This window comes from Lepus europaeus, chromosome 10 (assembly GCF_033115175.1).
Source record: "Lepus europaeus isolate LE1 chromosome 10, mLepTim1.pri, whole genome shotgun sequence".
Taxonomy (NCBI): domain Eukaryota; kingdom Metazoa; phylum Chordata; class Mammalia; order Lagomorpha; family Leporidae; genus Lepus; species Lepus europaeus.
Window position 1 is genome coordinate 104266852 of NC_084836.1, and position 25993 is coordinate 104292844.

General features: G+C 50.6%; 1 protein-coding gene across 4 annotated transcripts in view; it reads right to left on the reverse strand.

The window, feature by feature from the left end:
• The window catches only part of SAMHD1 (SAM and HD domain containing deoxynucleoside triphosphate triphosphohydrolase 1), a 56075-nt gene extending 30196 nt beyond the window's left edge, over positions 1–25879 (reverse strand). Inside the window, exons 1-6 of one of the 4 annotated variants that reach the window (XM_062204164.1) lie at positions 25684–25879; positions 25438–25581; positions 16167–16233; positions 12165–12237; positions 5356–5516; positions 389–504 (exon numbers count right to left, since the gene is read on the reverse strand). In XM_062204164.1, the coding sequence (XP_062060148.1) occupies positions 389–504; positions 5356–5516; positions 12165–12237; positions 16167–16233; positions 25438–25447 (427 nt within the window). In that variant the 5' untranslated portion in view covers positions 25448–25581; positions 25684–25879. Of the gene's footprint in view, positions 1–388; positions 505–5355; positions 5517–12164; positions 12238–16166; positions 16234–21651; positions 21954–25437; positions 25582–25683 lie in introns of those variants that run through there. The other 3 variants (XM_062204162.1, XM_062204163.1, XM_062204165.1) reach the window with 3 other exon arrangements.
• Positions 25880–25993: the final 114 nt, after the last annotated feature.

The following is a 25993-nucleotide window of genomic DNA, read 5'->3' on the forward strand; positions in this document are numbered from 1 at the left end:
GGTTTTCAGGGGCCACGACCTCACATGGCCGAGAGAAGAGAAGGAGCTCTCTGCGACTGCAGCAAACAGGTCTGCCGAAGCAGCTGAGGGAACACGGCACTGCCATTCAAGAGGAAGATAAAGGAAAAACCCAGTCCTGTCATCCCAGACACAGGCAAAGAACACCTCACTGTCAGAAAGCACCTCTCGATGCTAGACATGGGGAGCTCGGTGGACGACCACAGGAGAATGGAACAGTGATGTTCTGTGTTTACATATCATCACAGAAGGGAGGCACGTGCCCATCAGTGGCAACCTCCATATCCTCTCGGTTAGTCTGAGTCTTAAGTTTCAGAGTTAACAGACGTTAAGATGCAGCGTAGCAGCGTTGGCTCTTTGTGCAGCTTACCAAGGTCATGGCAAAGGCCAGCAATCTGAACACAGAGCACATCTCGCTCACTGATCTGCAGCTCTGGCTGTTTTTCACTTAGTGCACGAACTAGACATCCTGCTAGATATCCTACCCTGCAGAGAAAAACCACAAAAACAAAAAGTCACTTCCCTGCAAAAGCTGCACGATACTCCTCCCCCGCGAGAACTTCAGCGTGCTTTCTCAAACGTCCGACGCCTCTCTGAGGCAACTCACAGAACGGTCTTGGGCAGAACTAGGCAGGAGGGGTCAGCTTTGTGGCTCAGCAGGCAGAACCACCCCCTGGGACGCTGGCATCGTATATGAATGCTAGTTCCACTTCTGGCTGCTCCACTTCCCTCCCAGCTCCCTGCTAATGAGCCCGGGGAAAGCAGAGGAAGATGGCCCAAGTGCTGGGGTCCCTGCCATCCACGTGTCAGTCAGTTGCCTGTGCCCGTGAGCTGTCCAACAGCGGTTCAGCGGAGGCTGCCAGACCTCAGCTGCTCTCTCCAGCTATCTACATTCCAACCGCAGCAGCAGGTGTCAGAATCGCCTTCCTTTTTGAGGCTGGATAATACTGCAGTGTATTACAGACGATATTTTGTTCATCCGCTCCTTAAGTGATGGACACTAAGGGTTGCTTCCACCTCTTAACTATGGTGAACAGTGCTGCGACGAACATGGGCATACAAATCTCTCTTCAAGACCCTACTTTGGGTTCTTCTGAATTGCTGGATCATACAGTGAATTGTCTTTTACGCAGTCCAGATCTCCCACATGGATGGCAGGGACTCAACGACTTAAGCTATCACCTTCTGCCTCCCACACTGCACATCAGCACGAAGCTGGAATTGGCGGTGGAAGCAGGACTGGCGCTCGGGGACATTCCCAAACGCGATGCCGGTGTCCCAGGTAGCATCGTGGCCACTGCGCCCAATGCCCACTCGATTGTGGGCTTGATCTGCATTTCCCTAATGATTAGTGATGTTGAACCAGAGCTCCTGCTTTGAGATTCTGGTTGTGAGTGCCTATTTATTTTTCATTTCTTAACGATTTACTCATTTATTTACTTATTTATCTACTTGAAAGCAAAGTTACACAGAGAGAGGGAGACACTGTAAGTCAGTAAGATCCTCAATCCACGGTTTCACTCCCCAAATGGCTGTAAAGGCCAGACCCACATCTGGCTGAAGACGGGAGCCTGGAGCTTCTTCTGTGTCTCCCACGTGGGCACCAAGCATCCATCTCCCACTGCTTTCCCAGGCACATTAGTAGAGAGCTGGAAGTGGAACAGCCGGCACTGGAACCAGTGCTCTGATATGGAAGCTGGTGTCACGGTGAGGGCTTAACAGTGCTGGTCTCCTGAGTTAGTCCTTTTTTTTTTTTTTTTTTTTTTGACAGGCAGAGTGGATAGTGAGAGAGAGAGAGACAGAGAGAAAGGTCTTCCTTTTTGCCCTTAGTTCACCCTCCAATGGCCGCTGCGGCTGGCTCTTCGCGCTGATCCAAAGGCAGGAGCCAGGTGCTTCTCCTGGTCTCCCATGTGGGTGCAGGGCCCAAGGACTTGGGCCATCCTCCACTGCCTTCCCGGGCCATAGCAGAGAGCTGGCCTGGAAAAGGGGCAACTGGGACAGAATCCGGCGCCCCAACCGGGACTAGAACCCAGTGTACAGGCGCCGCAAGGCGGAGGATTAGCCTGTTAAGCCACAGCGCCGGCCGAGTTAGTCCTTGAGTTTGCATTTTGCTTTGCTCTAAATAAATTCAAATCCCTGTACATGTTTATGCCTCCACCTTTGAATTCTTTCACACATGGAGGGAAGGACCCACAGTAAGCCCACAGCGCTATGACACAGACAGACCCAGAGGACTTTACATGAAGTAGAACCAATGATCGCACAAAGGCAAGTATGGTATAGTTTTACCAAGAAGTCTCCAGAACATTGGTGTCATAGATCCACAAAGCAGAATGGGAGCTCCTGGGGACTGGAGAGAGACGAAGTGGGAGCTGTTTGATGGGGATACGGAATCTCAGTGTGGAAGATGAAAAGAGCTCTAGTGAGTGGCTGGACAACAATGGGGATGGACTGAACACCACTGCATCGAACACTTACAAACAGGATAGCAAATTTTACAGTTTAAAACAGCAGGGATCTCTGGCTTTATGTTTACAATACAGATTGAAGACAAAAATGCTTAACAACTGTTCGGCACTCTCAGCACTCCCCTGACAGCAGTTTCTAACATCTTTCTTTCTCCTGAACTCTGAGCTCTGTGAAGGTACAGACGATTGGTATTCTGACTGTGAGTTGGTCTCACAAGTGTCTGTACAGCTCAGCGTGGCTGCAGCCATCCCGGCGGTGACCACCACCTTGCCCTTTGGGTGACCTGAGGGTCATCCAAAGCTCTCTGTGATAAACAAAGTCATTAAGATAATCTGTAGGGGCCGGCACTGTGGCATAGCGGGTAAAGCCGTCACCTACAGTGTGGGCATCCCATATTTGAGTCCCAGCTGCTCCACTTCCAATCCAGCTCTCTGCTGTGGCCTGGAAAAGCAGTGAAAGATGGCCCAAGTCCTTGGGCTCCTGCACCCACATGGGAGACCCAGAAGAAGCTCCTGGCTCCTGGCTTTGGATTGGTGCAGCTCCGGCTGTTGCAGCCAATTGGCGAGTGAACCAGTGGATGGAAGACCTCTCTTTCTCTGCCTCTCCTCTCTCTGTGTAACTCTAACTTTCAAATAAATAAATAAATCTTAAAAAAAAAAAAAAAAAAAAAAAAGATAATCTGCAAAGGGGCCAGAGTTGTGGCACAGTGGGGTAAGCTGCTGCCTGCAGTGCCGGCATCCCATATCAGAGCACAGGCTAGAGTCCTGGCTGCTTGCCTACAATCCAGCTTCCTGCTAATGTTCCTGGGAAGGCAGTGGAAGATGGCCTATGTGTCTGGGCCCTGCCACCCCTGTGGGAGACCCAGATGGAGCTCCAGGCTCCTGGCTTCGGCCTGGCCCAGCCCTGGCTGTCTCGGCCACTGAAGAGTAAAAGATGGATTTAAGATCTCTCTGTGTCTGTCATTCTGCCTTTCAAATAAATAAAATAACAACTTTTAAGATGATCTGTCAAGCATCTCCTGCCGGATGCTGATGCCTGGAATGTCTCTTATCTGGGCCCTGGGATATTAATATTTCCTGAGAAATGTTCTCCAGTTGACCACAGGCCACCTTTGTCAATAAAACCCTTTTTCCCCATCTTCTGGATCCTCAAGGCTTGCAGGCAGCCCAAGACCACGCTTCCCTCTGCAAGTCCCCAGTAAGTGACACTGTGCAATTCTAAACTCCTCTGCCCACACTTCGGTTTCATGGCAAACTCCGCATTCAATGGCCAGTTCTCATAACAGGTTTGCCCAAAATAGTGCTCGGTACAATTGACTGACGAATGAGGACACATCTGAGTATAGAGACGGGTGACACTTCATGGAGCAAGAGCAAGCGTTTAGCCTAGCTGTTAAAATACCCACGTCTCACACTGACGTACTCCAGCTCCTGACATGAATATCTGCTAATGCAGGCCCTGGGAGGCAGCTGGGATGGCCCAAGTAACTGGGCTGCTGCCGCTAGCCCTACGGAGATCTGGATCTCATTCCTGGCCCCCGGCCAGCCCCAGCTGTTGCGGACAACTGAGGAGCGCACAAGTAGACAGGACCTCTCTTGATCTCTTTGTCAGAAGAAAAAAAATAAAACACTAGGCTGGCGCCGCGGCTCACTAGGCTAATCCTCCGCCTTGCGGCGCCGGCACACCGGGTTCTAGTCCCGGTCGGGGCACCGATCCTGTCCCGGTTGCCCCTCTTCCAGGCCAGCTCTCTGCTGTGGCCAGGGAGTGCAGTGGAGGATGGCCCAAGTGTTTGGGCTCTGCACCCCATGGGAGACCAGGATAAGCACCTGGCTCCTGCCATCGGAACAGCGCGGTGCGCCGGCTGCAGCGCGCTACCGCGGCAGCCATTAGAGGGTGAACCAACGGCAAAGGAAGACCTTTCTCTCTCTCTCACTGTCCACTCTGCCTGTCAAAAATAAAAAAAAAAATAAATAAAAAATAAAACACTAAAACTGCTTCAAAACAAACAAAATCCAAAGTAATATACTCTGAGTACTTCTGGAAAACCGTGCAGCTTGCCCTGGGTACGTCCTCTATTTTTTTTTTTTTTAAGATGTATTTATTTATTTATAAGTCAGAATTACAGAGAGAGAGACATCTTCCCATCTGCTGGTTCACTCCCAAATGGCAGCAACAGCCAGGGCTGGGCCAGGCCAAAGCCAGCAGCCAGGAGCTTCCTCCAGGTCTCCCACGTGAGTCCAGGGACCCAAGCACTTGGCCCGTCAGCCGCTGCTTTCCCAGACACATTAGCTGGATAGGAAGTGGGGCAGCTGGGGCTCGAACTGGTGTCCATATGGGATGCTGGCGCTGCAGGCAGAGGCTTAACCTGCTGCATCACAGCGCATTTTATAATTTAAATTTAAAATTTAAAAGCAAACCAAAGTCTCAGCTTAGGTGAGTGTCTTTCCTGACCTGCACTTTTCCTAATGGTAAAGAAAACTTCTCTGGTTTCAAAGAATTATTCTGCATAAGACTAAGTACAGCATTGCAGGGAATTAATCAGATTTACAGACTTGGTCATGTTAGTAACCAAGCCTATTACGTTTTTAAATAATAACTAAGCAGAGATATTTTATATGACTGACCTATTGACCAGCTGACCTAGATAGCTTTTCATTACCTTTTTAGGAAGGACGTGAGGGGGCTGGAAGTACACATGGGATAAATAAAATACAGCAAGAAAGTACACTTCTTCCATTTTCTCACCAATAAAATAAGGATATCACTATCACTGTATGAAACTATTTATTCGACAGCATGAGACAATTATTTCACGAGATAGATGAGATACTTAGTAACTCAAGTTTCCCAGTCCCGTCCCCTTCTTACCCTAGACTATGCTCAAACCGGTTATGTGAGGCTCCTGGGAAAACATAGTAACCGCCGCCCAGCTGTTTAATGTACCGCAGCCGCTGGAACTGGGGCGTGTCGATGATGCGCATGAGGAGGGGGTGCAGCTCGATGTGGCCATGGACGGGGTCGTTAATTATCTAGAAAATCACGCTTGAATTAATAGGATTAACAACACGCAACTCCATCTACAACTTCTGAGTAGCCATTCCTAACTACTGTGCAAAGTCTGACCTATTTAACTGTTCAAGAGAGAGAAATCCCAAGGAATTACTGCGCAATACCAGGGAATTACTCAGGTATTAATATCATCAACTCATCTAGGTATCACCACCAGACAGATCGAGTATATTGGAGCTGAGTACACATTACTTCTTCCTAATGGATTCCAATAACAAAGAGCTAAGGGTTTCAACGTCTTTATTACACAGGATTTCACCGGCCTCCTCTGCGTCTTATACTCAATTGAAGACGCTCATTTGGATTCCGACACCCGTTCACACCATGGGAGCCGTATCATGATGGGCACTATATCTAAACTGTTTCTGGAACACCCATCCCTGACACTGGATGAAAGGGAGGCAGAGAAGGCGAGAAAGAAATCTCTACTATACAGAGAAGTGACACACAGGAAGACAAAATTCTAGAGCGTGCAATGTCACTCAGAAAAACTTAGTAGAAATACATTCTACAATTATTCGTTAATCTAAACTTACACAGGGGTTTTAAATATTGGTAAAAATGTATCTTTAAGTCAAGAGAGCGGGATGGGCACCACATGGGACTCGAACATCCCATATAACGTGCCAGCTGGTGTTCCAGCTCCTGCACTTCTGATCCAGCTTCCTGCTAATGTTCCTGGGAAAATAGAAGATGACGGTTCATGTGCTTGGACTCTTGCCACCCACATGGGAGACCTGGATGGAGTTCCTGGCTGCTGGCTTTGGCCTCTCCAGGGTGAACCAGCGGATAGAACTCTCTCTACTGGTCTCTTTCTCTTTGCCTTTCAAGTAGATGAAAAATAAATAAAGATGCAACTTTTTTTTAAATAATGAAATGTTTACAACAAGGGAACAGCTGTTTTTACAAAAGATTTATTATTATTTTTAAAATTTATTTGAAAGGCAGAGTTAGAGAGAGAGAGAGAGAGAGAGAGAGAGAGAGAGAGAGAGATCTTACATCCTCTGGTTTACTCCCCAAATGGCAGCAACAGCTGGGGCTGAGCCAGGCTGAAGTAAGGAGCCAGGAACTTCATCTGGGTCTCCCATATGGATGCAGGGGCCCAAGAACCTGGGCCATCTTCTGCTGCTTTTCCAGGTGCCTTAGCATAAGCTAATTGTGGAGCAACCTGGACAGAACCCAGTGCCTATATGGGATGCTGGCTTTGGAGGCAGCGGCTTAATCCAATACACAACAACAGCCCCATTATTGACAATAATAACTGCTTTTTTTTTTTTTTTTTTTTTAAAGACAGGCAGAGTGGACAGTGAGAGAGAGAGACAGAGAGAAAGGTCTTCCTTTGCCGTTTGTTCACCCTCCAATGGCCGCCGCGGCTGGCGCGCAGCAGCCGGCGCACTGCGCTGATCCGATGGCAGGAGCCAGGTGTTTCTCCTGGTCTCCCATGGGGTGCAGGGCCCAAGCTCTTGGGCCATCCTCCTCTGCACTCCCTGGCCACAGCAGAGAGCTGGCCTGGAAGAAGGGCAACCGGGACAGAATCCGGAGCCCCGACCGGGACTAGAACCCGGTGTGCCAGCGCCGCAAGGCGGAGGATTACCCTGTTGAGCCACAGCGCCGGCCAATAATAACTGCTTTTTAAAGAGAAGGCTGCAGGGGCCGGCGCTGTGGCATGGCAGGTAAAGTCACTGCCTGCAGTGCCCATCCCACATGGGCACCAGTTCGTGTCCCGGCTGCTCCACTTCCAATCCAGCTCTCTGCTATGGCCTGGGAAAGCAGTGGAAGATGGCCCAACTCCTTGGGCCCCTGCACCCATGTGGGAGACCCAGAAGAAGCTCCCGGCTCCTGTCTTAGGATTGGCCCAACTCCAGCCATTGCGGCCACTGGGGGAGTGAACCAGAGGATGGAAGACCTCTCTCTCTCTCTCTGTCTCTTTCTCTCTCTCTCTGCCTCTGCCTCTCAAAGTCTGCCTTACAAATAACTAAATAAATCTTTTAAGGGGGGGAGGGGGAGAGGGAAGGCTACGATAAAAGATAAGTCATGCTTTCATGTTGCTTCAAATTACTTCATGCAGTTCTTTAGAAGTGTATGGAATTACAGAGGATGAAGGACGCCACCTCATTTACTGTTGAAATCTCAGAGCCCACCTCGTATTACCTGGCACATAAGTAGGAACTCACAAATGTTCCGAATGACTGCTATTGCAAAATAATGTAAGTTAGCATGCAGAAGCAATGTATTTAAAGTAGACCATGTGCACGTACTAGAATATATACAGAAACTCAGCACTGTGAAGAAGCTTAAAGAAGTCTTCAGATTCAACATTTAAACATGTTGATGATAAATTCATTTCCTTTAAAAACAGCTCAATGCAACCTGAGTGCTGACAGTTTGAGTCAATTAATGACTAGAATTTACAACTCTGTGAAACAATATGTATGCATGTTAGCAAAGATTAGATAAACGGTTGATGTTTGATGAATAGTAATTTTTCATCTGGCTCTATAAAACTTTATGATTATTATAAACAATATCAAATTTAGTCATCTCTAAAAATAAGCCAGGAATGATGCCAAAGTATGTCAGGGGTAGAAGGACCCGTAAATGCCATAATTAAATATTGTTATAGCTTTATCAGACAAGGAAGAGTTCTATGATCTTTAAATATTTGAAAATCTTATATTAGTCCATTCCTTCCCCCTTACACAAGACCAATGTCATTTTATTATTAAACATTATCACAGAAAAATTCTCCTGTCTATTTAAATCCACTGTCAATTTTTCAGGTTGTAATAACTATTCTTTTTTTTTTTTTTTTTTTTTGACAGGCAGAGTGGATAGTGAGAGAGAGAGACAGAGAGAAAGGTCTTCCTTTTTGCCGTTGGTTCACCCTCCAATGGCCGCTGCGGCCGGCGCACCGCGCTGATCCTATGGCAGGAGCCAGGTGCTTCTCCTGGTCTCTCATGGGGTGCAGGGCCCAAGCACTTGGGCCATCCTCCACTGCCTTCCCAGGCCATAGCAGAGAGCTGGCCTGGAAGAAGGGCCACCGGGACAGAATCCGGTGCCCCGACCGGGACTAGAACCTGGTGTGCCGGCGCCGCTAGGCGGAAGATTAGCCTATTGAGCCGCAGCGCCGGCTTGTAATAACTATTCTTAAAATATTTATTTCATCTAAAATAGTAAAACAAAGTTAGCTAACTATACACACACACAAAAAAAAAACCTCAGTGGCTGGCACCGCGGCTCACTAGGCTAATCCTCCGCCTTGTGGTGCCGGCACTCCGGGTTCTAGTCCCGGTTGGGGCACCGATCCTGTCCCGGTTGCCCCTCTTCCAGGCCAGCTCTCTGCTGTGGCTAGGGAGTGCAGTGGAGGATGGCCCAAGTCCTTGGGCCCTGCACCTGCATGGGAGACCAGGAGGAAGCACCTGGCTCCTGGTTTCGGATCAGCGCGGTGTGCCGGCCACAGCGCTAGCCGCACCGGCCATTGGGGGGTGAACCAATGGCAAAGGAAGACCTTTCTCTCTGTCTCTCTCTCTCACTGTCCACTCTGCCTGTCAAAAAAAAAAAAAAAAAAAAAAACCTCAGTGAAAATTAAATTATTTTCAGCCTGGTTAATATATTTGCACTCTCTTTTCAGCTCAAACGCATTGTGAACACTTTCTCAGGTTTTTATAATCTTATTAAGTGTCTTTAACAGCTAAATTTCAATGACGAGTCAATTATTAAATTTTTTTTTTTTAAGATTTATTTATGGGGCTGGTGTTGTGGCGTAGCGGGTTAATTCGCCACCTATGAAGCCAGCATCCCATATGGGTGCCAGTTCAAGACCCAGATGTTCTACTTCCAATCCAGCTCCCTACGAATGTGACATGGAAAACAGCAGAAGATGGTACAAATGCTTGGGCCCTTCCATCCATGTGGGAGACCTGGAAGAAGCTCTGGGCTCCTGGTTTCCAGCCTGGCCCACACTTAGCTGTTGCAACCATTTGGGGAGTGAACCAGCAGAGAGAAAATCTCTTTCTCTGTAACTCCTCAGATAATTAAATAAATCTAATAAAAATAATTTCCTTTTTTTTTTTTTGACAGGCAGAGTGGACAGTGAGAGAGAGAGACAGAGAGAAAGGTCTTCCTTTTTGCCGTTAGTTCACCCTCCAATGGCCACCGCGGTAGGCGCGCTGCGGCCAGCGCACCGCGCTGTTCCGATGGCAGGAGCCAGGTGCTTATCCTGGTCTCCCATGGGGTGCAGGGCCCAAGCACTTGGGCCATCCTCCACTGCATGCCCTGGCCACTGCAGAGAGCTGGCCTGGAAGAGGGGCAACCGGGACAGGATCGGTGCCCCGACCGGGACTAGAACCCGGTGTGCCGGCGCCGCAAGGCGGAGGATTAGCCTAGTGAGCCGCGGCGCCAGCCAATAATTTCCTTTTTTAAAAAAAGGTTTACTTATTTGCTGGGTGGCAGGGGCTACATACTTAGGCCATCTTCTACTGTCCTCCCAGGTGCATCAGCAGGGGGCTGTATCAGAAGTGGAGCAGCCGGGACTTCAATCAGTGCTTGCATGGGATGCCAGTGAGGCAGGCAGCGGCTTAACATGCTATACTACAACGCCAGCCCCAAACAGCACCTTTAAACCATCCCCCAAATTGTGGTCACTGAGTTGCTGGAAATCCTAGTTATTATATATTCTCAACTCTTACGGTGTATATATGATATTAATGTGTCTTGAACACTAGGAGAAATCTACACTGGGGCAATACCTTGCACAGCAGGTTAAGCCGACGCTTGGGACGCCCATCAGAGTGCCTGGTACGAGTTCTGGCTACACCTTTCTTTCCTTCATTTTTGTTTTAGGATTTATTTATTATTTATTTAAAAGGCAGGATTACAGAGACAGGGGGTGAGAGAGAGAAAGACTGTGCGATCTTTCATTTGTTGGTTCACTCCCCAAATGGCCACAATGGCCAGAGGTGGGCCAGATGGAAGCCAGGAGCCTGGAACTCCATCAGGATCTCCCACCTGGGTGTCAGGGATCCAAGTTCTCGGGCCATCTTCCACTGCTTTCCCAGGCCAACAGCAGGAGCTGGATCAGAGATGAGGCAGCCTGGACTCACACTGGCGTTCATATGGAATGCTGGCACTGTATACAACGCTGGCCCACCCCTTCCTTTTTTTTTTTTTTTTTTGACAGGCAGAGTTAGACAGTGAGAGAGAGAGACAGAAAGGTCTTCCTTTCTGTTGATTCACCCCCCAAATGGCCACTATGGCCGGTGTGCTGTGACCAGCGTGCCGTGCCAATCCGAAGCCAGGAGCCAGGTGCTTCTCCTGGTCTCCCATGTGGGTGCAGGGCCCAAGCACTTGGGCCATCCTCCACTGCCTTCCCGGGCCACAGCAGAAAGCTGGACTGGAAGAGGAGCAACCAGGACTAGAACCCAGCACCCTAGCCGGGACTAGAATCTGAGGTGCCGGCGCTGCAGGCGGAGGATTAGCCCCACCCCCTTTCTTTGTAAAAGATTTATTTATTTATTTGAAAGTCAAGGTTGGTGGTGGGGGGAGACAGAGAGAGAGAGAGATCTTCCATCTGCTGGTTCACTCCCCAGAGACCACACCACAACAGCCAGGGTTGGGCCAGGTTGAAACCAGGAGTCAGGAGTTTCATCTGGGTCTCCCACATGAGTGGCAGCAGCCCAATCACTTGGGGCCATCTTCCACTGCCTTCCCAGGTGTATCAGCAGGGGCTGGATCAGAAGTGGAACAGCCAGGACTCAAACCAGCACGCATATGGGATGGCAGCATTGTTACTGCAAGCAGCAGCTTAAGCCCCTGCGCCACAATGCCGGCCCCACATGCCTCATTTACACTTCACTCTCAGATGCATTACGGCATCCTGCTGTTACTGCCTTAGCAGGACAAACAAATTCTACCATCCCTAGTGTCTGCTGTACATGTGAAGCACTGGCATGAGATGAGTGAGGTACCACTCCTACCCCTGGGAAGGGTAACAGAAGCTATGCCCAGAGTAGGAGAGCAAGAGAACAGGAAGAAGGAAACAAACGAAGGAGTGGTTGGTTCTACCCAGAGGGGAAGGGGGGATGGAGCCACCACATGGGGATACAGAGGTGGTGACTGGGACACGAGCCAGCGCTGATATGGGATGCCAGCATCACAGGTGGCGGCTGTGGTTAATGAAACATTACCCACCCCATCTTTTTTTATAGAGATGTATTCATTTACTTGAAAGGGAGAGAGAGAGAAAGAGAAAGAATCTTCCATCTGCTGCTTCACTCCCCAGAAGGCTGCTACAGCCAGCCAGGGCTGGGCCAGGCCAAAGCCAGAAGCCTAGAACTCCATTCTGGTCTTCCACATGGATGGTAGGGACCCAAGTGCTTGACCATCTTCGGCTGCTTTCTCAGGTGCATTAGCAAGAATTTGGATCGTAAGTGGAGTAGCCGGGACAAGCCGGCACTGCAATATGGGATGCTGGAATGGAGAGCAGCGGCTTTAACCTGCTGCACCACAATGCTGGCCACCCCTCCTTCCATTCTCTTTTGAGTGAATTTTATATAATTGAGTTTACAAATGTATATTCAAAAAACCTGATGAACTCGGTTTCTTCTTACCTTCATTGTATCAACGTAAGTTTGACTCAATTGTTGGATGCAATTAAGCAGCTTCTTCCTATCTCCCAAGGAACTAAAATTACAAGAAGATAAGAAAACGTATCACTGTTTGCTTAATAACAACCCCTGGAGTATACAGTGGTACACAGTCGACTCTAGATTATCTGTACTAATACACAGGTTAGATTGGAGGGACAATTAATAATTCAGACGTACTCCTCCCAGCAACTCCGCTGCTGCTTTGCTCCTCAGAGCTGAGCTTGCCTGCTGCACCACTCAGGTGTCCCCCACGGTGCTGCCCAGGGTCCTCTTCCCTGGTAAGACTTCAGTGCGGCCTACATCTCTGCTGCCAACTCCGTGCAGGCCTCAAACCCAAGTCAACACCTGTTCTCACAGTCCCGGCTTCACAGGAGCACCAGCTAGGACTCAAGCATGAATCAAACATATACGAGGGTTTAAGCCTTATTTATATTCACCTTCCATTGTCAGTAATCCCTCATAACACTCCAACGTAAGAAAGCATTTCACAGGAATTAAACATGAATAGCTCAAAATCCCCTCCTGCTTCATTTATAGTGGCTACACGGTCCAGGCTTACCAGCCTCATACCTGGCTAAGTGTCGACAAATAACAGGGAAAGGGCAAGTTAGACTTTAGGGACCTACTCGATAATTAGACATTAAAAAAATAAATCTTTTGGGGGCCAGTGTGTGGCACAGGGGGTGAAGCTGCTGTCTGCAATTCTGGCATCCCACATGGGTGCTGGTTCGAGACCTGGTTGCTCCACTTCCAACCCAGCCCCCTGCTAATGGCCTGGGAAAGCAGTGGAGGATGACCCAAGTGCTTGTGCCCTTGCACCCATGTGAGAGACCCGGAAGAAGCTCCTGGCTTCAGTCTGGTCCAGTTCTGGTCACTGCTGCCATTTGGGAACTGAACCGGCAGATGGACTATCTCTCTGTTTCTCCCTCTCTCGCTCTGTAGCTTTGTCTTTCAAATAAACAAATCAATTTTTAACAAAACAAATAATCATTGTTTGGCCTAGTGGTTGAGACAGCAGATAAGGAACCACAGGCCCATATGGCAGTGCTTGTCCTGACTCCAGCTTCCTGCTGTGCAGACCCTGGGAGATGGTGTGGGTTTAAACCAAGTTAAGTTCCAGCCACTCACATGAAAATCCTGGATTGAGTTCCCGATCCTGGCTCTGGCCTGGTCCAGTCTCAGCTGTTGTGGGGACTCGGGAAGTGAGTCAGTGGACGGGAACTCTCTGTCTCTCAAATTAATTAATTAATTTTAAAAACCACCAAAGCCCTGCTTTTTTCCTTTTGTTTAGTAACGGAGTTTTTTTTAAAAAAAGATTTATTTATTTATTTGAAAGCCAGAGTTACAGAAAGAGAGGAGAAACAGAGAGAAAGAGAAAGAGAAAGAGAAAGAGAGAGAGAGAGAGAGAGAGGTCTTCCATCCACTGGTTCACTGCCCAATTGGCCACAACGGCTGGAGATGAGCCAATCCGAAGCCAGGAGTCAGGAGCTTCTTCCAGGCCTCCCACAAGGGTGCAGGGGCCCAAGGACTTGGGCCATCTTGTACTGCTTTCCCAGGCCACAACAGAGAGCTGGATCAGAAGTGGAGCGGCCAGGTCTCGGACTGGTGCCCATATGGGATGCCGGCGCTTCAGGCCAGGGCGTTAACCTGCTATGCCACAGCACCGGCCCCTAGTAAAGGCATTAAACAAAGATTTAAAGTAGTCTTGGGCCAGGATATTTGGACTAAATATTTTATTTCTGTATTTTAACATTTCTGAAATCTAATGTTTCATTTTCTATTTCCCAGGGAAGCCTTTATAAATCAATAGTTTAAATGGAAGAAATAGGAAAGTTATCTGTCTAAACTTGATTTGCCCCCAAAAGAAAAGTGCTTTACATGCACGTCACTTACTTGGGGGCTGGTACTTTGGCAACAGGAATGGGAAACTAGAAGGGTGAAATGGAAGTGACAGTAGGACCGGGTAAGGGCACACTCACGAGCTGCTGGCACTGGTGTCACTGAGCGGATGCCACCGGCACCCTGCAAGGCAGGGCTACCCAGGACTCGGTGCGCTGATGGAAATTTGCTCTGCCTGCCCAGTCCACATGGCGGCCACAGCCCTGTGTGGTCTAAGCTCTGGAAATATGGCTAGCGCAACTGAGGATCTCAACTTTAAATTTCATCTAATTTTAATGAGTTTAAACATGCCGCTAGTAGCTCCCACACAGGACAACACAGTTCTAAGAAGTCCTGCAAAGTCTGTCTCAGAATTGCCAGGTGGGCAAAAGGCTTGTGCTATACAGTGTCCTCTGGAACTTGGTCAGTTTTAGTCACACATGTCCCCAGTTTCTGGACGAATGCCTGGCACACAGTGAACTTCTCACAAATTCTTGCTGAATGAATCAATAGGATTTGGGGCCACAAAGTAGTACATGGTTCCCTTGAAAACAAAGACCTCATTTAGAACAAATTTCATTTAGTCCAAATAGTAAGCAACCATATACAAGGAGTCTTAAAAATTTTATGGGAGATGTACATAATGAAAAAAACTATGCATAGATTTCAAAAATTTTTAGCATCAAAAAAACTTCACTTTTAAGAAAATTCTTTTTCTTTTTATTTTTTTTTTTTCATTTAATTTGAAAGAAAGAAAGGAACAGAGACGATAAAGATCTTCCATTTACTGGTTCACATCCCAAATGCCACAGCAGCAGGGCTGGGCTAGGCTGAAACCAGGAGCCAGGAACCCAATGTTGGCCTCCAAAGGAGGTGGCAGGGACCCCAAATACTTGAGCCACCACCTGCTGCCTCTCAGGGTGCGTATGAGCGGAGCCAGCAGGCAGAGCTAGTCAACTCTGATCCGGGATCCAGGCATTCCTAGTGGCGTCTGCACCAGTGCTCCAAACGCCTGCCCTGCATACTTAAATTCTAATCTCATTTTCCCACAAAAAACATTTTTTTAAGTACCCTCAAACACACACAAGAACGAGACAGTGAGGACGACTCAGAGGACTGAGGGTCTGGAATGTGGTTATGAAGCAGCCAAGATTCGGTCCCTGAAGGTCCTGGCCCACGGGACATCAGCTGAAAGCCACTCGGAGGTCTCACGGGGGTCTGCCTTCCCAGTCTACTTCTGTGATTATTACTAAGTGACAGAACATGAAGTGATTCAGCGTAATCCCTTGTTGTGATTCTCTGGTTACTGTAACCACAAACAACAATTACCTAAGGGGACTTCCACAAGAACATATTTTACCATCACTGCCAATTCCCTAATAGAAACCAAAGCTGCATGTTAAGGAATATTAACACTGGATCCTCAACCTTAAAGTGGTTCCATTCTAATCTAGACCTAGAACCTCCAGTCGAACAGAGATATCCACATGAGTGTGTCATTTATTAAGGGCGAATTAACATTTTACATTCATTGTCTCATTATTATCCTTTCACAGCTATAGAAATGGAAGGATTAAACAATTTGTCCCCAAATCATATAACTAAAAAATGCCAAATTATTTTGCATAATGTCTTTAAATCTAAAACCAAGGATACATCCCAGTGTTTTTTTTTTGTTTTGTTTTGTTTTCTTTTTGAAAGTCAGAGTCACACAGAGAGGGAAAGAGATCTTCCATCTGCTGGTTCACTCCCTACGCAATGGCCAGGGCTGGGCCAAGCCTAAGCCAGGAGTTTCGTTCCAGGTCTCTCACCTGGGTGGCAGGGGGGCCAAGTACTTGGGCCATCTTCCACTGCTTTTCCCAGGCCATTAGCAGGGAGCTGGATCAGAAGACGAGCAGCTAGGACTCAAACCCATGCCCAGAGAGGATGCTGGAGTCACAGGAGGCAGCTTAGGCTGCGATGCCACAAGGCTCCCCCCCACCACATTCCCGTCTTCAAATAGCTCTAGAAAGACTTAGAAATCTGTTCAATACAGAGCTGAAGCTTTGAACAGAGAGAGGTTACAAGACAAATTGCCGTTCTTACCTTATCCCAAGATTTTCAAGAAGAGATTCATCAAGAAAGGGCAGTAATGAACCTGTGATTTTATTTTCTATGGAAGAAAGGGGAGGAGAAGAAAACAAATTTAATCTTTACAACATATGCCTTTCAATGTCTTCCAACTGGGAGCTACGAGAATTTACTCAGCTCAGCATTCATTCAGGACCTGAGCAGAGACTGGGCCAAGTGCAAACTGCCCTTCTTATCCACGGGTTCCAATATGTAGGGCCTCACATCTGTGAATTCAACCAAACGTGAACAGAAGCCGTTCAGGGGAAAACTGCACCTTACTGAGCACGTGCCGGCTTTTCCTTCTCATGACTTCCACAGCACTTCCATCGCATTGGGTACAGTAATCTAGAGAGGATTTAACATATAAGGGAGGGGCCGGCGCTATGGCGTAGCAGCTAAAGCTGCCACCTGCATCCCATATGGGCGCTGGTTTGACTGCTCCACTTCCAATCCAGCTCTCTGCTATGGCCTGGGAAAGCAGTGGAGGATGGCCCAAGGCCTTGGGTCCCTGCACCCACATGGGAGACCCAGAGAAAGCTCCTGGCTTCTGGCTTCAGATCAGCCCAACTCCAGCTGTTGCAGCCATTTGGGGAGTGAACCAGTGGATGGAAGACCTCTCTCTTGCTCTCTCTGCCTAATTCTGACTTTCAAATAAATAAATAAATCTTTAAAAAATATATAAGGGAGGTGTGCATGCTCATTTACAAATACTACCCCATTTCACAACAGGGACGTGAGAATCCTCAGATTTCGTGATCTGTGAGAGGCCTTGCAACCAAATCCCCTTGGACACCAAGAGGAACGTCCACCATATTTTGATTTGCTACTCGGACAGTCTAGTTTTAATCAGAAACTAAACCAAGCTGATATTTTTGACAAATCGGACATTCTGTTTGTGTACACGACTCGGGAGCAAGGCCAGGAGGGGACCGGAATGCGGCCGAGCGCCGTGGGCGCTGCCTGCCGGCAGCTTCCAAGCTTCTAGAACCGCAGAGTTTCAGAGCGGGGCAGGCAAGGAGAGTTCTTTTTTTTTTTTTTTTTTTTAAGAATCATCAGGTTAAAACCAGCACCTGAGGGGTATGTCCACAGTGTTGATTTCATTTCTATTCATTTGTAAAACTCTCCCTGCTTAAAAGAGCTATAGGGACTGGCACTTCGCTGTAGCAGGTAAAGCCGCTGTCTGCAGTGCCAGCATCCCATATGGGTGCCAGTTCGAGTCCTGGCTGCTCCACTTCCAATCCAGCTCTCTGCTATGGCCTGGGAAAGTGGTAGAAGGTGGCCCAAGTGCTTGGGCCCCTGCATCCACGTGGGAGACCCGGAGGAGACTCCTGGCTCCTGGCTTTGGATAGACCCAGCTCCAGCCTTTGTAGACATTTGGGGAGTGAACCAGCAGATGGAAGACCTCTCTCTCTGCCTCTCTCTAGTTCTGTCTTTCAAATAAATAAATAAGTTTTTAAAAAGAAAGTTTTATAAACACACACACACACATACATGTCGGGTTTTTTCTTTCCCTTCCTGTGTAGTTAATTCTAGTCCTTCCTGACCTGAGATTCCACAACCCAAGGCTATTTTCAAACGAAAACCTTCTTTCTGAAGTTAACAACTGTAAGCGAGGGCCCACAATGTCATGCAGCATCTGCAGTGCCCTCATCCCATGTGGGTGCCAATTCATGTCCCAGCTGCTCCACTTCTGATCCAGCTCCCTGCTAATGGCCTGAGAAAAGCCACAGAGGATGGCCCATGTGTTTGGGCCCCTGCCATGCATGTGGGAGACCCAGATGAAGCTCCTGGCACCTGGCTTTTGAAATAAATAAAGATTTATTTATTTATTTATTTATTTGAAAGGCAGAGTTACAGAGAGGGAGAGAGAGAGAGAGAGGTCTTCCATCCACTAGTTCACTTCCAAAGAGGCCACAACACTGGGGCTGGGCCAGGCAGAAGCCCCGAGCCAGGAACTTCTGAATCTCCTATGTGGGTGCGGGGGCCCAAGCACTTGGGCCATCCTCTATTGCTTCCCCAGGCCATTAGCAGGAAGCCAGATTGGAAGAGGAGCAGCCGGGACTTGAACCATTGTCAATATGGGAGGCTGGCACTGCAGGGGTGGCTTTACTGGCCATGTCATGGTGCTGGCCCCAGTACCACAATATATTTAACTGCTTTTTCTGAGTCATATTCTTCTTATCTCTAAAACAGATATAACTGAGCCTATGTTACAGAGTTATCGAGATTTTACAAAATCAAACATAGAAAGTTCACAAAACAGTACTTCCCACAAAGTAAACAATAAACATTAACCATCACTATTATTTGTTACTTTTATCAATGGATATTTAGGTCATTTCTATTGTTTTGCTATTTATAACCAATGGTTAGAAGAATCATCTGAAATATATTTCCTGGACATTGATTCAATTATACCTGTAAATTCTTACTCATCAGAATGTACTGTCAACTATCCTTACTTGAGCTGACACTTCTGTCAACTTTGATTATTCATTATTGTTAACCCTTTAAATATTTTCTAACCTAAATCCCCAAACTGGCAGTTCTAAAATTATTGTTGAAACTGAACAACTTTTCCTGAGTTTATTTATGGTTGGTTGTCAAAAGTTGGTACTTAGATGTCTGTGTGTGTTTTTAGATTTATTTATTTATTTTGAACGTCAGAGTTAGAGGAAGGGGGGGAGAGAGGGAGGGAGGGGGAGAGAGAGAGAGAGAATCTTCCATCCACTGGTTCACTTCCCCAATGGCTAGGGCTGAGCCAAGCAGAAGCCAGGAGTTAGGAGTTTTATCCAGGTCTCACACGTATGTGGCAGGACCCAAACACTTGGGCCATTTTCCGCTGCCTTTCCCAGGCCATTAGCAGGAAGCTGGATTGGAAGTGGAGCAGCTGGGACAGAAACCAGCACCCATATGGGATTGTATGTGTAGCAGGCCGGGGCTTTACCTACTACACCACAATGCTGGCCCCTTGTACTTAGATTGGGCTCAGCCTTCTAGGGGGGTTGTTTTTTCCTTTGCTCTCAGTTGCTTTTCTAAGTTTGGTTATGCTATCTAATTTTCTTTAAATATTTATTTATTTGAAAGGCAAAGTTACAGGGAGGCAGAGGGAGAGAGAGAGAGAGACAGAGAGAGGTCTTCCATCCACTAGTTCACTCTCCAAATGGCCGCAACAGCCAGAGCTACACTGATCGGAAGCCATGAGCCAGGAGCTTCTTCTGGGTCTCCCACACAGGTGCAGGGGCCCAAAGACTTGGGCCATCTTCTACTGCTTTCCCAGGCCATAGCAGAGAGCTGGATCGGAAGTGGAGCAGCCCGGAGTAGAATTGGCCCCATATGGGATGCTGGCACTGCAGGCGGCTGCTTTACCTGCTACGCCACAGCGCCGGCCCCTATCCCATGGTTTTTGATGGGAATGCTTGTAAGAAACAGCTGGCATGAGCTCTCGAGTCCAAACAGCTAACCATAAAAACCCCAGCCCCGACTTTGCCGTGTGGGCTGACCTTCGGGCCTCACACAACTTGTGCATACAAAGTGTGGGTTATAGCACCCTGTTTCAGGGTTCTTGTGAAATCATATTCCTTAGTCAGGAAAGGGACCTTGCGCCTTGCAGCTGGTTTTGTCAAATGAAATACGTAGACTTAGAGAATTAGAAAATCTATAATAGGAAGTCAGCACCAATCTGGGAAATCAATCAGAAGAGGTGTTTTCTTTGGTAGGGTAAAGGTCAGCAGGCACAGGCAGACTCTCTGAAGGGGAAGATGAACAAACACGGGGAAATCGACAGTGGGTCTGACAGCTGGGGCCAGCCTGGCGGCCGGAGAGGCTGCCCAGGGCATATTCCACTTCAGCGCTCACAGAGTCACAGGTAAGCTGGAGTTCAGGGGCCTGTAAGAAAACAGCCAAGCCTCGCTAACGTTTGGTCAAGACAGAGCAGATGGTGAGACAAGCAATCTGGAACATTCCATCTTCACCAAAGAAAAGCCAGCAGTGTCTTCTGTTGGCGCTAGACCCTGCGTTTGAGAGAGCACAGGTCATTCTGGAGGGTGATGACGGCATCCCCACAGAGCACCACTAAGTCAGGGCCCGCCCCACGGCACGGCCGACCACATTCTGGAAACAGAAAACTGGTGCACCCCACGAGCCATCCTTGGAGCGGAGGGATGCAAAAGAGGGAAGGAAAAAGAGAAGTGCGCCTTCTTCCCACACGCGGGTCCAGGACCACTCAGGTTCCTCCCGCCCCTGTCCCCAGGGCTCGGCTCCTGATTTCGAAATCTTACTGAACTTGCGTATCGCAGCCCTCCAAGAGCCAGCTTGCTGAGGAACACCCCAGGGCCCAGGGCAGAAGTTTCACACACAAAGTGTTTGAGGCAGATGCTTGAACATAAACCGCGATGGCTGACGAGAATCCTAACCTAAGCACCTTCCCAGCCCTCGGGGCCTTCGCTGGGGCGTTACCAGGTCTCAGCATCTCTCCCTCAGCCTGCAATTCCTCTGAAAGCGCCACTCAACAGCTCCGGGCGGCACCACTGTCCCTGCCTGGCACAGCTGACCCTCAGTGGGGCCTCTGCTCTGCACCATCACAGGGAGAGCAGGCCCCAAGCCACTCCCGGACCCGGAGGGCAGGATGGGCACCTGCCTTTAACCCCTGCACAGGAGGCACGCAGGCGCTATCACCGGCCAATCCAAGGCAGGCGCACACGGGGGACCAGCCGGAGGCCCACACGTGCGCTGACCGCCAGGGCTCACGGCCAACTCTGGACTGCTCAGACGACCCAGCTCCGGGGTTCCACAGACACTCCTGCAGCTAACTGCGGGGCTGTTCTAGGCACTTTTTTAAAGGCCAGAGCACACCCACCTCCGAGCTTTGCAAGCACAGCGAGCACGTTCGGAGCCCTACTGGGGTGCTGGAGCGGGCGGCAGGAATTCAGGGGGCACCAAGCTTCCCTCCTCTTTAGGAAAACCCCAGTTTCCTGAGGGCGGGGCGGGAGGCCTGGAAGCAAGCTCAAAAGCCCAGAAGCGACTTTCATGTGGCAGGAGTTCAAGATCTGCGGTTACACACAGGGGTCCCCCGAGCCTGGGGCGCGTGAGTGACAGCAAGCTTCCGACCAAGGTCTTCCCCCGGCGCGGGGCGGGGGACCCCGAGCCCCGCGGGCAGGCGCTGGGGGCCCAGTTAACTCCCCGGAGGAAGACCCCGCCCGACCCTCGCCACCCGCACGCCTCACAGCCCCCCACCCCCCAGGGCTGCTCCTTCCAGCCCCCGGCGCCCCCAACTCTCCTTCCTCTGCCTCGGGACACCACTCCTGGGGGCCCCTCGCTGCAGGGCCACGCTCGCTGGTCTCCCTTCGGCGCCTCGCACACCTTCCCGGGGGTGGCCCCTTCTCGGCGTCCGGCCTCTGGGCCCCACCCCTCGCTCCTCAGCCGCCGCCACCCCCACCCCCCACCCCCAGCGCGGTACCTCGGAAGCTTTTCAGCAGTCGGAGCTCGCTGAAGCCATTGCGCTCCAAGAAGGCGCACACCTGCTCCGGGCCCCAGGTCTGGTGGTCCGGGTGGAGCTCCGGGCTCAGGGGCCTGTCTGCCGCTGGCGGAGTGTTCGGCGGGGTTCTGGGGCTGCCATCGCATCGAGGCCGCTTGGAGGGCTGCTCGCACTCCGCTCTCTGCATGGCTACACCCGGCGCCCGCCGAAGCACACTCAAGAACCGCGGCTCCCGAGCTCCGCGCAGACGCACTAACAACCCAGCCGCAGCGGCTAGACGGCGCAGCATCGCCCTTTTATGGGCCTCTCGCGCAGGCGCACTGGCAGCTCAGCCCAGGGGCCCGGCCGGCCCAGGGGCCTCGCCCCGGGCTTCTGCGCAGACGCAATGGCACCGGCCTTTCCGCGGAAGGGCGGGGCCGGAGCCGGGCATGGCTGAGGGCCGAGGTGGCGGTGGAGGGGCCGGCCATCGCCTGGCGCGCGGGGTGTTCGCGTTCGTGGAGTACTCCAGGCCGCTCCTTGATGCCCGGGGCTGCCAACATCTTCCTCATGTGGAGAAAAGACGGGCGAGGTGCGGGGCTGGCAGACCCTGCCGGGAGGGCGGCCTCCCTACTGCTCGGTACCGGGCAGTAGGGCTGACAGATTGTCACCCTCCCCCACTTCCTCCCAGCCGCATGCCGCCTGATGTCTCCCAGACCCCTCGCAGAACAGCTCGCGAGGGCACAGGGAAGCTGGCGAGACAGTTAGGGGAAAGATCCCAGAGGATTCTGGAAACACCCCCACTTCCGGGCAGCAGGCTCCCTCTTCAGCCAGATACAGCCCCAGCCCCACGTGCGCCCTGCAGCCTTGCAAGAACAGATTGTAGACCCAGAGCCGGTTAAGGCTCAGGCCTGCAGAGCCGGCATCCCATCTAGGCTCTCGTTCGAGTCCCAGCTGCTCCACTTCGGGTCCCGCTCTCTGCTATGGCCTGGGAAAGCAGTGGAGGATGGCCCAGGTGCTTGGGCCCCTGCACCCACGTGGGAGCTCCTGGCTCCTGGCTTCAGATGGGCCCAGCTCCGGCCATTTGGGGAGTAAACCAGCAGATGGAAGACCTCTCTCTCTCCCATTCAGTAGCTCTACCTCTGTAACTCTCTCAAATAAATAAATAAATCTCTAAAAAACAGTAACACCAGTCTGTCGCCCCTCTTTGCTTCACTAAACAACCTGGCTCTGCTGAGGTTGGTCTCCACCTCCTCCTGGAGACTGAAAAACCAGCACCCGGAGGTGTTCAAGACCTAGCGTGGTGGTGCTGGAACCTGGGAGGGTTTTTCATGTCTTAACCCCCTCCTTCCAAACTTTTCTCTCTGTGGCAACTGGGGTGAGGACCACGAAGTGACCGCTGAGTGTCCAGCACCCGTGGCCACCTGCACTCCGAGGGGGAGCCCCAGGGTGAACCATCCCGTGATGCAGAATCCCTGCCATCTCTCACTTGCTCTCTCCCACCATCTCCATTTCCTTTCAAGAGAGAGACCACGGATGTTTGGGACTGGGAACAACGTAGTGGAGACTGTGAGTGCCTGGCCAACGCTACTCCTTGGTGAGACTCAAAGTTCCCAGGTGAAAGACCCAGATCATTTGATAGGGTATCCAAGTGGCAGTTAGCCCCCCCCCCCCGTTTTGTTTAAGATTTATTTATTTATTTATTTGAAAGGCAGAGTTACAGAGAGGCAGAGAGGGAGGGAGGGAGAGAGAGAGAGACGGACAAAGTCTTCCATCCACTGATTCACTCCCCAGATGGCCACAACAGCTGGAGCTGCGCTGCTCCAAAGCCAGGAGGCAGGAGCTTCTTCTGGATCTCCCACGCAGGTGCAGGGGCCCAAGCCTTTGAGCCATCTTCCACTGCTTTCTCAGGCCACAGCAGAGAGCTGGATCGGAAGTGGAGCAGCCAGGACTTGAACCAGCGCCAATGTGGGATGCTGGCACTGCAGGCAGTAGCTTTACCCACTACGCCACAGTGCCGGCCCCTCAATCTCCCTTTTTACGCTTATTTCTGACCTGGCTGCTGCTCGGGGGAGGAAGGGCAAGAACTCCCAGGTATCAGGACTGTTGACTGTCGTCCTCAGAGTAAATCGGACAGGCCTGAGAGACGCTTCTCCAAAACTCCCCAAAAAGTTGAGAGCTGCCTTGGTCTGGATCCTTGGTCTCCCCTGTAGCCTGCCCACCTCATCCTGCTGATATCTTCAAGAGCACCGCTCATTCTTTACCCAGAATCCTAAGCTCCCCTGGGGATGCCTGGCATCTTCGTGAGCAGCTGCAAACCTCTTCAGCAGCTTTTTTTTTTTTTTTTTTTTTTTTTTTTTGGACAGGCAGAGTTAGTGAGAGAGAGAGAGAGACAGAGAGAAAGGTCTTCCTTCTGTTGGTTCACCCCCCAAATGGCCGCTACGGCCAGAGCTACGCCAATCTGAAGCCAGGAGCCAGGTGCTTCTCCTGGTCTCCCATGCAGGTGCAGGGCCCAAGCACTTGGGCCATCCTCCACTGCCCTCTGAAGCCACAGCAGAGAGCTGGACTGGAAGAGGAGCAACCGGGACAGAATCCAGCGCCCCGACCGGGACTAGAACCCGGTGTGCCGGTGCCGCAGGTGGAGGATTAGCCTAGTGAGCCGCGGTGCCGGCCTCTTCAGCAGCTTTTACTAGTAATTGGTGCCAACCTGCTTCTCGGATTCTCACTTCTCTCCCTCCTTTTCTCATAAGCTGACCTCCAGAGCAGGGGCTCCTTGCCATTCGGTCAAGTCACATCCAGACATTGGCTCTGGTCCCAGTGAGGGAAGGCAAGGCTTCAGACATATTCCCGGAGACCCCTGGGCTTTGGCCTGACCCACAGTGAAGGAGGGGACCCCCGAGCTCACTGCTGTGTCCACTTTTCATTTCTCTGTCTTTGTGCCGGATGATGATCCAGAAACAAGAGCCCATTGCTCTTTGCCTCGCACTGCTGGGTCCGAAATTTCAACTCCTAAAGAGTCGCCTTTAGCCTGCGCGCTGAACAATCTCAAGCCTCTGGCACTCACGACTTCTGGGTTCACACAGTGAAGCGCTTTTGCCTACAAATTTGGCGTCAGTATAAATTAGACAACTGCAGCCACGGGCCAGAATTCAGCTCTGTTGATCAAAACGTGCTTTATGGATCTATATAACGTCTTCAGAAGGAATGGCAAGTAGCCTGTGGTTCCTGGTTCTCAGCATTCTAACTGTCTGTGTAAAGACTGCTTCTCCCATGAAGCCCTCCTCTGCCCCCTCTTCTCCCAAGTGTGCCGTAAAATCCCAAACGGATTCCTCACACCTCGATCCAGATGCTGACCCCCACCCTGCGGCCCCCCATGACCCCATTGATAACCCCCTCCTTGACCCCCCATCCTCTCTCGGAAACTTCCTCCCACCTCTTCTAACACCCCCCCCCCCCATTACAGAGATCCCAGAGGGCCCCTGACCACCCCCAGGCCAGGCTGGCTCATCTGTAGCCTCCACTCTTCTGCTTTCCCCTTCCAACCATGCAGACCGGCTCCCCCCACCCCCCTCACTGGATCTCAGAGACACAGGCAAACACATATGTTTCCCCTGGGGGAGGTGACAGGGCCAGGGGCCCCACCTGGGTTCATGTCCCCTTCTTGTCCAATCTGAGCAAGACTGAGGAAAAGTTAGGCTCCATTTCAGAAAACCCATGTTAATATAAAAAGGAGTTCCTCCGCCTCTCCCAAGCTTACCTTTGACCCTAGGGAGATGTCCGCTATGTACTAACCTCCGCTCATGCAGACCGCCAGCAGGAACAAGGCCCTCACTATGTCTCGTGGCAGACACGGCTGTCCAGGGCACCAAGCCGGGCTGGACACATCAGCCCCAGGATCCGGGCACACGGAGACCTAATCATAGGGCAACCTGTCTCCTGGAAGGCATGCAGAAAAATGCTCACACCTATGTCAACCATGACAGAGTCCAACACGTTACTCAGGGGCCCTATGGAAATCAGGCCTCCTTTTTATCTCACCTTACTGAAGCAGTCAAAAAATATACAAATTTAGATGTCGGTACCCTGGCCGGGACTCTGTAGCTCCACGACCAGTTCATTAGCCAATCAGCACCCGCTATCAGACATACTCCACTGCCTCAATCAAGGATGCCAAACCCTTCCCTCAAAACCGGAGGACTCCGGGCAGGCAAACCCCCGTGGGTCCTTCCCAGCAGGAAGAAGCCGGCTGGAGTCCAGGTCCCTCCTCCTTTGTTGCATCTAGGATGTGGAATAAAGGGCAATAGGCCCTCCCCCACTTCCTGCTCCCTCCCCAGAAAGCTCCTCCTGA